The sequence below is a fragment of the Montipora foliosa genome, chromosome 1 (assembly GCF_036669935.1).
Source record: "Montipora foliosa isolate CH-2021 chromosome 1, ASM3666993v2, whole genome shotgun sequence".
In the NCBI taxonomy this organism is placed as follows: domain Eukaryota; kingdom Metazoa; phylum Cnidaria; class Anthozoa; order Scleractinia; family Acroporidae; genus Montipora; species Montipora foliosa.
The window spans coordinates 43,501,851-43,514,350 of record NC_090869.1 but is presented as its reverse complement, the minus strand read 5'-3'; the positions used below and the strand labels follow the sequence as shown (position 1 = coordinate 43,514,350).

Here is a 12,500-nt window from a genome sequence, read left to right as displayed (position 1 = left end):
ATCAAAAACTCATCAGATAACCGAACAACAAATCAGATCAACGGAACGTGAAATACGGCTGCCAGTAAAGGAGGCCAAAGAGAAGTTTACAAAACAGTTACATTGTGTAACGCTTCTCCAAATAACCGAGGTATCAAGAGGCGTCTTACTTACATTTAAAACGACGCGTCCATTCGTACCCGTAAAAATTGGAAGTTCCTTGGTGGAAAAGTTATACTATAGTAATGCTTACACGACGGATATTCAGTAAGTACTATTGTGGCCCGCAAGGTTGCCCGCAGTGCTGTTAGCACACTGAAAAGACAGCATGTCGAGGCACTCTCAGACACCTCGTAAATTAAAAATTGGGAGTGGTTCAGTTGTTTGTCAAGAAGCTGAAATAAAAGGTGAGGTGACAATCGGTTCGAAAACAGTTATCCATCCTAAAGCTCGAATAATTGCTGAGGCTGGACCGATAATCATCGGTGACAACAACCTCATCGAGGAACAAGCCACCATATTAAATTCCTCTTATCTGGACGACGACGAACAAGTTGGCGAAAAAATCGTGATGAAAATTGGAAACCATAATGTATTTGAGGTGGGTAGTCAGTGTGAGGCGGTAAATGTGGGTGACAACAATATACTCGAGGCAAAAAGCAAGATTGGGCGCCACACAGGTGTTTCCCATGGTTGTGTTATTGGAGCCAAGTGCGAGGTAACCTCCCAAGAGACGCTCCCTGAGAATACTGTGATCTACGGACAGAGTTGTTCAAGGAGAGTTCAAGGCGAGAGACCAGTTCCACAAACACTACAGCTGGATTTTCTAACCAAGATTCTACCCAATTATCACCATCTTAAGAAGTCCAGCCGCTCCTGACTCTATTATCTGAAAGAATTCACATCTCACTGGCTAATATCCCCAGTGCATGCACGTTGCATAGTTATAGTTACCAGCATGCCTTGAAGCTGTTTTTGTTTCAAGGAATCGGCCAAGAGCACTGTTTACAGACATGAGTAAAGGGCATTAAGAATTTATGTCAAACAGCTTCGCGTACATCATAGAACCGGCTTTTAATTCTGAGAAAACGTTTGGTTCTCAAGGCGCCATCACTTTCTTTTCAGGACTCTAACGACACATTGGGTTCTTGTGATTTGGGGGTGCCTCTATTCCCATTTCGACTTTGTTCAAATGATGGCACTGGTTCTTAAGATATGTAATTAGCAGAATTTACAATAACAATAAATATTATTGTTCGATGAGCAGCTGTTGGGTATGAGATGGTAAATAGCCAACAAGGTGTATAGTTCCAGGTTGGCCATAACCATTCTCACATTCCACAAGCCTAACTAGACTAATAAAATAAATGTTTTATTGAATTTCATGAAAAAGACCAGAAGTTGTAAGTTTCATTTCTACAAAATGACTGTCACAGTCAGTCTCCATGTAAGGTCGTAAGGTACCGGTATGTGTATGACAGTAACCTGCGTAGCAGGCGGTTTGGCAAATTTTAGATACTTCCTATTATCAGGGTTGACTTCCGAGTGATTGTTTTTTGAATATCACCTGCAGTCAACCCCTCAACATTTTCGAAACCTCCGTTCACCCACCCACGGACAGAGAAAATATCCTTCCTGATTGGCTGATAAAATACACTGCTTGTAAAGACAAAAGAGAGTGGAAAGAGCCGACAATCCGTTTTCAAAAAATTTGAAAACTTTCGTGCGGTAGCTTGGGTTTTCTGGTGAGCAAAAAGATGTAAAACCACTAATAAATGTAGGTGTTTTGGCTGTCTTTCCCAAGGGAGTCGGAGAGAGTTTCATATTTCAGCTTTTCCAACCAACAAATATTAATGTGTTTTGCATTTAGTAATCATACCTTTGAGAAGTATCATTGGTGACCAGATTATAGAAGCTGAAGGATGAAGGCTCACAGTATTCTCTCCTTGGCAGCTGCCAGATGTATCCATTGGGAAGCTCCAGCTCGTTGTTGCATCGGCAGAAGATGCACTTGACAAGGCATTTCTCAACATGCTGAAATGTCATTCTTTTTTTTTACAATCATCAAAGTACACTTTATAGATCAAAACACTTGACTTGACTGACAGTTAGTTAACAACAACAAAATTTGTCACTCAAGAAACCTATGCCATTTTTTTACAAAAGCAGTTTGGATATTTGCCATGACAGAAATGTATTTTTCCACTCTTAATTTTTCATAGACAGAATTAATATAGTCTGCAAATTGAAACTTTATATTTTCCTCAAGTGCATTACTGTAAAGAAAGTACTTCCCGATAAGGATTAAGTGGTTGAGGATTGAAGAAGATGACCAATCGTTCAGCACGCCATATACAATTTCTTTTTTGGAAAGTGCAGGTATTTTTTCCAAATGGAGTGAGTTATACCAATTGATAAATCTGCGCCAAAACCATCTGGCAGTCACACATGAGCAGAATAATAATAATTGGCAGTGTTAATCACCCTTTTCTTGCAGTATTGGGGACTGAATTGCAAAAGGGCGCAGGTCACGATATCAGGCTGAAAGCATGTGAAGGAGTCTCTGGATGCCGCTGTACAGTCCATGTTTGATGTTGGAGCACATCACCACAGCTAGATGTTAGTTAGCTGTGAGTTGATTTTAATGTGGGAGGAAAACTGGAGTACCAGGAGAAAAACCCGCGAGTCAGGTTGAGATAGACTGAAACTCGGTCCATTTGCAAGGCGGGGCCAGGGTCGAACCTCACCTCACAGTGGTAGGAGGCCCAATTGATAACCACTAAGCCACCCTGACCCGATGCATTGTAGTTTGCTTAGTACTGGTGCAATAAGGACAATATGGATAATGTTTGTATAAAGAATGATACAGATTATTTTATGTTGAAACAAAGATAACTTTATTTCTCTGGTTATCTGACAGGGAAGAAAATAAATGTGTTTTTGTTCTTGTGAATCGAAGCCGAGTTCACTTTGCCGTTTTTCTGCAATGGGAGGTGGATACTGTATGTTGTGAGTTCACAGATTTACATGTAAGTTTGTCTATCTTGGGAAACGCGACATTGATCTTCTTTTTTTCAAGCTCACCTTCCAGTGACTTGGTATGGCTGAAATCAAACTGTAGTATTGCAGAAAGTTACATTTAATGTTGACTTTTTTAAAGAAGTCTTTATTATAAATAAATGAAATTGAACCGTTTTTCCCAATCAGCAAGTGTTTGAATTCCGTTTTGACTCCAAGTTCAGAAAAAAATGGACACATTGTTTATTTTATAAATCTGATTTATAATCTCTCCTTTTTCTTTTGGGGTTTCACTGGGTAGGGTGCTGACTAAAACATAAGGAGTTTATGTCATAATTACATTTAAAGAGAAAATTTCCACCTACACCCGTGCTTGTAACACGATTGGAAATGGGAGGTTTCGAAAATGTTGTGGGGTTGATTGCAGGCTCTTTCTCCTTGCCCCCCTCCACCTGCGCTTGCTTTTTGCATGGCCTGAAAAGAAGCTTCTAAAATTCACCAATTGAAACTGCCTGCAGTGCAAGCTGCAAGTATAAGAGCTAATCAGAATTTTAGGAATTTCTTATGCAAATTTTAAAATTTAATAATTATGAAAAGTTATTTTCACCCCAGTAGCTAAAATTCTTCCCACCAGGGAATGACTTATCACCAGTATGAAACTTGGTGTCAGGCCCTACCTTGGTAGGGAGAGGGCAGAAGGGACAAGATTATGCATTTTCATTTCCTTTCCTTCTTGAAAAATTGGATGTGGTTACTTAGTGGGTAAATCACCTGTTGATATCAACTGCATATCTTTTGTGATAAATGGTAAATGAAGTTGGCAAAAAGATTGCTGAAGTGACCACAACAGTGTAACAAGTAAGAATCTTTTCATGATGGCAGCAATCGTGAGAGCAGTCGTGGCTCAGTTGGCTAGTGTGGGGCTTTCGGAGCGAGAGGTCCCCGGTTCAATCCTTGGTGACTTAAAACGTCTGTTTCGACTTTCCTCTGATCCGTGTAGCTATAGCTTTAAATACCCGTAAAACGGAACACTGACAGAGGGAGGGGGGTAAAGGGCGCACCATCGGCTTCCATAGATACCAGCCTCGTAGCTGAAGGAACTACCGACGTTAAATAAAGTTACTTTACTTTACCTTTACCTTTATGGCTGTTTTTGGCTACCACTGTCAAAATTTTCCTCACCTCAAAATTCAAATTTTCACTTATGTCATTTTCCGGACATTTATTTTACCACCTACAGATACCACAATACAAAAATTCTTATTGCATAGCCCATACAGGGCTTGTGTGGTGCTGTAATAATAGCAATGAAAGTGAAATGCCTGGTCATTTTTGGGGTTAGGACCGGGCAACTGAAGATGGGGATAAACATTTTTTTTACTGGTGGGGGAGTCAGCTTGGGCACCAGACTTGAACAAGCAGTACCCATATTCACTCTATCACAGTGCAATAGGTAAATCAAAGCCTCAATTTGTGACAACGAAAGGCTAATGAAAGTACATTTTTTCCTCATAAAGAAATGTGCATCGAAATTTGACTGCTTAATTCATGAGATGTTCTACAGCAAAGAATAATTATTGACACCATCACTTAATGTGCAGTCAGACTCTGTCAGGGCAAAACTATTTACTTAGAATTCACATTTATTGTTAGCGTACTATTGTATATATTGTTTTATTGTTCTTGTACTGTTAAAGTTATGCTTCATCCGATTAAAATTCATTGCCTGACGATGACATCGGACGATGTCGCAACATTGTCAAAATGAATCTAGTTGTGTTTGTCTTTTTAATCAACATTTTTTCCAATAAATTTTTCACAGTATCTACCAAAATGGGCCAACCTATTCCACAAATCTTTTACTTTTTCAAGCTCTTGCCTCCTGACTTGATAGTCATACAAAGAGATTAACCACCTAATTTTGCATTTTTTTAAATCCAAGACCAGGGTCACATAAGTACTTTTCATAAAATAATTGTCTGTAATTTCTTTCATTTAACCTCAGTTAAGTGGCTAATACCACCGACTCGGAGGGTAAAAAAAATTATAAGGCTTTGTATGGGAATCTCAATAACAAACTGGAAAAGATATTTACATGCAAAAATTCTCTGAAAAAAAACCATACTTTATTGTTGTGGTGACTCTCTTGCTTCTTGTGTGGTTATTTGCCTGATTGTCCCGCGTTCTCACTGGTACATAAATTTATCGAGAAAATGTTCTCAAGATTTCCATACAAATCCTTATAATTTTTTAACCCTCCTAGTCTGGGCTGCCAATGCTAATACAAACTTTAACTTTGTGGGTTACACCCATGATTTGCAGAAACCACAATGTAATCCTACATGTTAAGTAATCTTAAGGTGATTCCTCAGTATTGCAATGTGCATCCTGTGCTGCGCTTATGGTATGTCAATATTTATAAATTGGATCAAATTTGAAGCATTGTAAATACGGCATAAGTCAATCATACACGCTGAAACAGTTCCCAAAACATGTGAGAGAAGTGAATGACCCATAGCTCTTTGCGACTAAGCATGTGCATTCCAAGAACATGGGAATTTTGTTGTTTTGATCTACAATAAGCGAGAATTAGACACAATGGTGTTTTACTCTAGTGACCTATAATTTTTATTGCATAATTTTGGTGTACAAACTATCCCCTTCAAATCAAAAAGAAAAATTTTTTTCATTATTGTAGTTCTCACAAGAGGGATTAGTAGGGAACATTCAGGGAACGTTTCAAGAAAATTGTTGACAACTTTTTTTCTGAGGAATCACCTTAAAAGTACTGTCCCAGTGAACTTAAGTCTTAGCATTGTGTACTGAACATGACTTAACCAAAATCCTTGGGGGCATTGATCTTGAAAGAATCAAGATAAAATATCTTGAATTTATTTTGACAGGTCTATGAAGTAAGCATTTCAAATTGTACCATTATAAATTATGTTAATCTAGTTTACTAGGGACACATTAATTTTCAAAGGACTAAAAATCTGTTAAATGTGAAATTATTTTGCAATTTTCATATCATTCTGTCTGGTATCTCTGCACAAGCCTGGTAACAGCAATATGAATTATCTTAAATTTAAGTCTTGAACACAAGGACATGCATCACAGCACACATTACACTTAGTTTGTTGCTTCAGAGAAATGGCCGACATCTCCAGAAATATTGTCTTCAAACACATTGTTTGTCATTTCTAACTGAATACCATGTTCAGGGTCATTACTTTCAGTGAATAATTTGTTGTCTTTCTTGATGCAGATACCATAGCAATGGTTGTTTGAGATGTAATTGTCTGTCAGGATAGCTTTTGTTTTCTTGCAATCTGAAAGGGCCTGCAGATCAAACAATATGGTTACAATTGACTTGGAGAAGCATTTGTTAAAAGAACTATTTATCACTTTCAAGCAAGTAATGTGGAAGTGAACTGCAGTATGAAGCAAGGATTAGTAGCTTAAAAACGTGTAGGTTGTCATGATATCTACCAGTAAGTTCTGTTAACCCTAACTGTGCTTCAAAGCATTTGGCCCTAAGGGTGAAGGATGTTAAAGAAATGCACTACTAATGAATGACAAAGTTAGATAATACGTTCTACAGGCTTCCGAGCAAACGGAATTAAACCACTGAATGAAAAAAGTGTCATGAGAAAACATACCTCAAGAAGAACTGCACCAGTAAGGGACAAAGCCTGAGAGTCATTGCCACTTTCCCCATTGTCAAACAGTTTATTGCTTTGTAAATGAACAAGTGCTCCTGGAGAAACTGCAATTCCGGTGCACTATGAATGAGAAGTTTTAAGTCAAGATGGGGATAAAGGCTGTAGTGTAATAATTCTATCAAAAGTCTTCATAAATTATAGTCACAACTGCAGGAAAGAAGGAAAAAATCTGCAACAGCAAAGATATCAGCTTATCTTAATAACACTTGAAAGATGGTTCAAATAGCTTTCAGATCTCAGGAATTGGTCTTAAAACTTGTGCTAGGGTTGTGAGAGCATGTCGCATTTGTACTAGAGTCATATATACACTGTATCATATCATATATCTTTCTTTACCCTCAGATTTTAGAGTAGCTTGGTGTAGCTAATATCCCCGAGCATTTACTCTCCCAACCATGATACACCACAGAAGACAGATCACAACACCAGGAACTACATGCCCTACTCTTTGCGACAAGTGTGTGGGTTCTTTTACGTCCCACAGGATTATGAACATTGAAGGGTTATGAGACGGGACCTACGGTTTATCGTCCTTATCTGAGAAGACTATGTGGAGTCTAACCATTTGCAGATGTAATTACAAAGGCAGCACTTTCTCCTCAGTTAAAAACCCTGAGTGTCGGTCCGGCCGGAGTTGAACTCACAACCTCCCGCGTGACAGCCCGGTGCTCAAACAACTGAGCCACTGGTGCGCGGTGTAAATATTGTTTTCAAGGCAATGGTAAATTACATGTATTATTTATTTGGGGTCACCTCGCAGCTCTTACAAGGTCTCACCTGATTGGAGACCACCCTAACCCTTAACAAAAGAACAAATAACAGAAACAATGGACCCTAGGCCTAAAACAAAAGGGCTGCAACTCTATCCTCTAGGGTCCATTGTTTCTGTTATTTGTTCTTTTGTTAAACCTCAAGGGTGGGCTCCAATCAGGTGAGACCTTGTAGGAGCTGCGAGGCTACCGTTTTTTTGTATTGCCATGAGGATACTCAGAATAAAAAATTGAAGATTCAGGGCAGGGCAACTACCATGAGTCTCCTATGGTAGTGCATGCAAGGTTGTACATTCAACTTCTACAAGTGCAATGTATGAGGAGCACTCTGATTTTAGCCGATTCCTAAGTCATCATAAAAAAAAGTATTTCTTAAACATTTTTCTCAACAATTTGTGCCAAGGGATTTTTATTCTGGTGCAGTATGTGTGACAAGTCTGCAATAACATTTTAACTAGTGAAATGATCAATCAAGTCAGCACAACTCTGAGGCTAATTTAAAAGAATTTGGTACCTTTGCACCATGGAGCTTGCATTCCCTCATCACCATCTCGCCATTGCTTTCCACTGTCACAGCATTTGTCACACATTTCATTTCACAATTATCAAGTGTGACACACCCACTCTTGATCAAAACAATCCCTTCATTATCATTTCCTTGCTCAAAGACAACATTCTTTATACTTATATCACCTCCAAGGCATTCTAAGGCAAAGTCATCATTGTCACTGCAACAGACTGAGAAATCAGTGGATTATTCATTTTATCAAAAATTATGAACCTTCCGGAACTTCAAAAAAACCTCATTATTTTAAGATGGTAGATATGACCTTATAACTGTGGAAGCACATACATGCCATATCAATTAGATGTAGCCAATCTTGGGATCTTTGCCTTTCAGTTTTTACAAGTGTTGTAAATTGTACCATTATATTAAACCTTCAAATAACAGCTCTGCAAATTGAATGCACTAGTTGTATGCTAGACATGACAATCATTTAACTTGACCTTTCCCTCATGACTGGACATTACTAAACCACGAAACAGCGAAATGAAACACTAAAACACCACCATACATTGAATACTAACCGACGAAGGTTGGATTTGAGATTAAAATTAATATCGTTTTAGGCCTAATCAGGCCTAAAACGTTATTGCTCCTAATTTATTGAGATTAAGATTAGGATTCAGATTAAGACTAAGATTAAGAGCAATTATTATAACATTTTAGGCCTAATTAGGCCTAAAACTGACGATATTTCATCTCAAATCCAACCTTTGTCGGTTAGTATTCAATGTACGGTGGGATCACACTGTACATTGTGATTTGGTGCTTCCTTTCGCTGTTTCGTGGTTTAGTAATGCCGGTCATGACTGCAGTGTTAATTTCCCCAGCTTAGAAGTCAATCAGAGTGAACTTCGCCTAATGTAAGTTTGTCTAGTTGGTTCAATAAGTTCCTGAAGGTTTCAACCCTTTTATATCTCAGTTGGAAATAATAATTTAATAGCCAGCTAAAACTTACCAATAATTTCTGAACGGTTTCCTTTGCCAGTGATGTGAACAGAGTCTACAAGTTGATACACCCCATTAAGGTTGTATTTTCCAGGGAAGACAACAATTGTATCCCCAATATAATAGCTGTTCAATGCTTTCCCTAAGCAAGGAAAATGTGCTATAACTGTGTCATCTGTCAAAAAAATGACAATAAGCAGGATTAATATAAAAATTCAAGCTCTTGAGTGCAACCCAGTATTCATATTATAACATATTAAACTCATCGCCAATAGATGAGTGTGGAGAAGGTGCCTGTAAGGTCTGTGGGGGAGCCGCGAGCCAGCGCAAAGGGTAACCATGACAACCCTGTGAGCGGCAACCACCCAGGCACCGTCACACTGAAATTACTCAGTGGAATGTTGAAAGCTCACCAATACTTACCCGAGGGGAAGGGAGGGACAGGAGCAAAGCTTTTTTCGGCAACTGTGCATGCGGCACAACACGAGCAAAATGGTTGACGTCAACGGGGGAGCTGTAAATTTACTGAGGCCCTGCAAAACCCAAGGGGCCCCCGCCTAACTTAAGGAAGAGACCGCTGGCCAGCATTGTCTTGAGTTTAACCTCGCCTAAATTACATTTAGCCCCATAAGTCAGTTAACCAAAGGCCAAAATTAATAGTACATTACTTCTACTTAATAAGGCAGCAATATACATTCATGACAAAATTACTCAATTCTGATTGGCCGACAGTGCTGTTTTTTTTGTAAACACAGTACAAACAAAATTGATAGTTCACTTTGCATGTTTTTCAAAAAGCTCAAATTGCTTTCGCCCAACGAGCTCATGCAATTTCGATACTTTTTAAACACCCACTTGTGCAAATTGTTTTCAAATTGAACTCAAAGTCGTATGATTTCCTATAATAACAAACACATGTTTTGATGCACTTTCAACAAAAGAACCTCTGGGATAACGTTCAGATAATAGAACTCTTACATTTGTATTTGTCATCACTGCAAACCATTAGTGATATTTTTGTTACTCTTCCATTTGGGCAAAATTTGACAAAATAACTAAATTTATAATAATTATGATGATGATGATGACGCATTCAGCTTGTAAGTTCCCTATTATTCTCTCCTCAAAAAGTTTGTTTTGAGTTTTGAGAACCTCCTTTTGACTTAAGAGCTAAATTATAATAACCAATGGCTACAGTAACTGTTTGTTAGGCTTAAATCCATCTTCATGATTATTTAGCCCAATTGTGGAAATACATGTAGTTCACACCAGGAAAGAAAAAAATAATTTTACTAAGCAGGGTGGGAAGCGCAAAACCATAATACCTTACTGGCTCAGGATTAGATAACTACTGCTCTTTTGACTTGGCAGCTAAGGCAGGTAGGAACAGCTTCATTTATAAATATATTATGTATATAATATTGTGTTCAAGATTGTGGTACAGTAATACATCATAATTAACTCAAAGAAAAATTCAGACTGAACTAGTTTACAAACATGTTTAACAGGAATGTAGGGTGTTGAGTATAAATTACTGGTAACTTTTTTACCTTGAAAAAACTTAACCATTTCAGCTTGAAATTTTGGAGCAACAATATAGGTGACTGGATCATCTCCTTCAGTTCTGTTACCTCTGGGTTCAATGTGCCTGGCCATCTTTGGTGTGACAGTTGCCAAAAGGTATCTCATTTGCGGATTCTCCATAATCTGGAGTGAGTGTGCAAGGGATTCACAAAACTCAGATATCTGAGCACATCTTAACACATCCACCTCATCCAGCTCTTGATCAAGCTCTTTAGCCGACATTTGCTCTTGAAGCTGTTTCAGTTCTGTAAGCTTCTGTCTGTACTGATCATATGTTTCTACAAAAACAAATCATCCATCTAAAGGACTAGGTATAAAACAAGGACTGAGTATCAAAAAGGAGTATAGGACAAACTAAGATTGTACTGGCCCAGATACAGATTTTCCATGTTAAAATATCGTCACTAACACAGAAATCCTCATAGTTACTACATTGACTGGACTGCGCTAGAGAAAGTAAGATTAGAGATTTTCAAAATTGTACTTTACTCCACATGTTTAACACTAGAGGGAGTGGAAAAATTGCTATATTGGGGAAGAACGAAAATATTTCAGGCACGAAGTTCAACTCTTGGTATACATGTATAATAAAGTCCTCTGACTGTTGCTGTTGTAGTTCGAGCCAGGATGGCTGGATAGATTTTGGCTGGTCACACAATCTTTACTCCCAAAGACAGTAAGTCTAGTACGCAAGAGGCTGAAGATGTATTTGGTAGCGTGTACGCGTAAATCAGGACATGGACTATAACAGTTGTTCTCTTGGTAGAGTGCTGTTTGCAGACGGACCTGTGTGACACTGAGGTTAACAAAAAGTTGTATCAATCACAACGAAACAGTTATTGTGCGAATGGGTAAACAGATCTCCCTGTCTAAATATCACAATGGCATCTCCCACTGAAGTCCTTCAAATTTCTCAATTTCTTACCATAAAGCTGGTGACCCGCGAAGGATTCCATAATTTTCATGCCTTACCTCTGATAAATACATTACAGTGGCTATGTTGGAAGAAAAGTCAGCTAACATCTAGCACATGACAATTATGCATGTGACAATTTTATTATGGCACAAAATACTATTTCCACCATTCCCATGTCGGATTTCAATTAACATTTTCACAGTCTTTTGTACTCAGTCCTCACATTGTGCCTATTCCTCAGCCTCCAGTCCGCATTTTACATAAGACAAGTGCAAGGATTACTTCTCAGTGGCGTTTATCTTTTGACAAGTTTTGTGCATATTTCTGTGGCTGATAATTCCTCTAATGTTTGAGATTTTATTTATCCTATGACAATACTAAAACTAGTTACAATCATAATCATTGTAAAAGGACCCAACAATGAAAGTAGGCTATTACAAAATACACAAGTACCGGTAGTAATGATAAAAATAATGATAATAATAGCAATAACATTATTGTTTATTAACCCTTTAACCCCCGAACCGGGCCTGAACCAGCCAGACTTGGTATTTTACTCTGTCTAACGCCAGATGATTTTACTAGTCAATGGGCCGGGGAACCCCCAGGAGTCAATGGGTTAATTTGTCACCCTTTAAGTGAATCACAATAGGAATATAATAATATATTACATTATGTTATTATGCTTACAGTAGTATAATGGGATCACCATGATAAATACTAAACCTTGATAATGATATTATTAATATTTACCTCTATATCTGTTGATGAGATCCTTTGGGAGGTTACCTTCTTTAATGTCATGATAAAGCTGAAGACGAGTTTCTAAATAACGAGCCACGTAACTGTAATCACCATCCTCATCCTCATCCCATTCTCTCCAAATGCTTTCATAAAAGAACCTGAAGACAAAATGACAATCAACGAAAATAATTATGTGGAACATTGCACGCCAAATGTACAGAGCCTTAAGAGTACCCAGTATAGATCAAAATAGC

General features: G+C 38.2%; 3 protein-coding genes across 4 annotated transcripts in view; 1 reads left to right on the top strand and 2 right to left on the bottom strand.

The window, feature by feature from the left end:
- The window catches only part of LOC137999295 (serine/threonine-protein kinase Nek11-like), a 48,277-nt gene extending 48,026 nt beyond the window's left edge, over positions 1 to 251 (bottom strand). Inside the window, exons 1-2 of one of the 2 annotated variants that reach the window (XM_068845141.1) lie at positions 154 to 251; positions 1 to 58 (exon numbers count right to left, since the gene is read on the bottom strand). The exon at positions 1 to 58 is cut by the window's left edge and continues 167 nt beyond it. The gene's annotated coding sequence lies outside the window, so the exon portion shown is untranslated. The other variant, XM_068845131.1, reaches the window with a different exon arrangement.
- On the top strand, positions 246 to 4,753 carry LOC137999402 (dynactin subunit 6-like). The gene has a single exon (XM_068845199.1). It carries the CDS (start codon positions 308 to 310, stop codon positions 857 to 859), a length of 552 nt encoding a protein of 183 aa, XP_068701300.1. The 5' UTR covers positions 246 to 307; the 3' UTR covers positions 860 to 4,753.
- The window catches only part of LOC137999307 (SHC SH2 domain-binding protein 1 homolog B-like), a 17,015-nt gene continuing 6,539 nt past the window's right edge, over positions 2,025 to 12,500 (bottom strand). Inside the window, exons 3-8 of the mRNA XM_068845150.1 lie at positions 12,256 to 12,404; positions 10,553 to 10,864; positions 9,013 to 9,177; positions 8,004 to 8,227; positions 6,657 to 6,779; positions 2,025 to 6,336 (exon numbers count right to left, since the gene is read on the bottom strand). Of these exons, the coding sequence (XP_068701251.1) occupies positions 6,127 to 6,336; positions 6,657 to 6,779; positions 8,004 to 8,227; positions 9,013 to 9,177; positions 10,553 to 10,864; positions 12,256 to 12,404 (1,183 nt within the window). The 3' untranslated portion in view covers positions 2,025 to 6,126. The remainder of the gene's footprint in view (positions 6,337 to 6,656; positions 6,780 to 8,003; positions 8,228 to 9,012; positions 9,178 to 10,552; positions 10,865 to 12,255; positions 12,405 to 12,500) is intronic.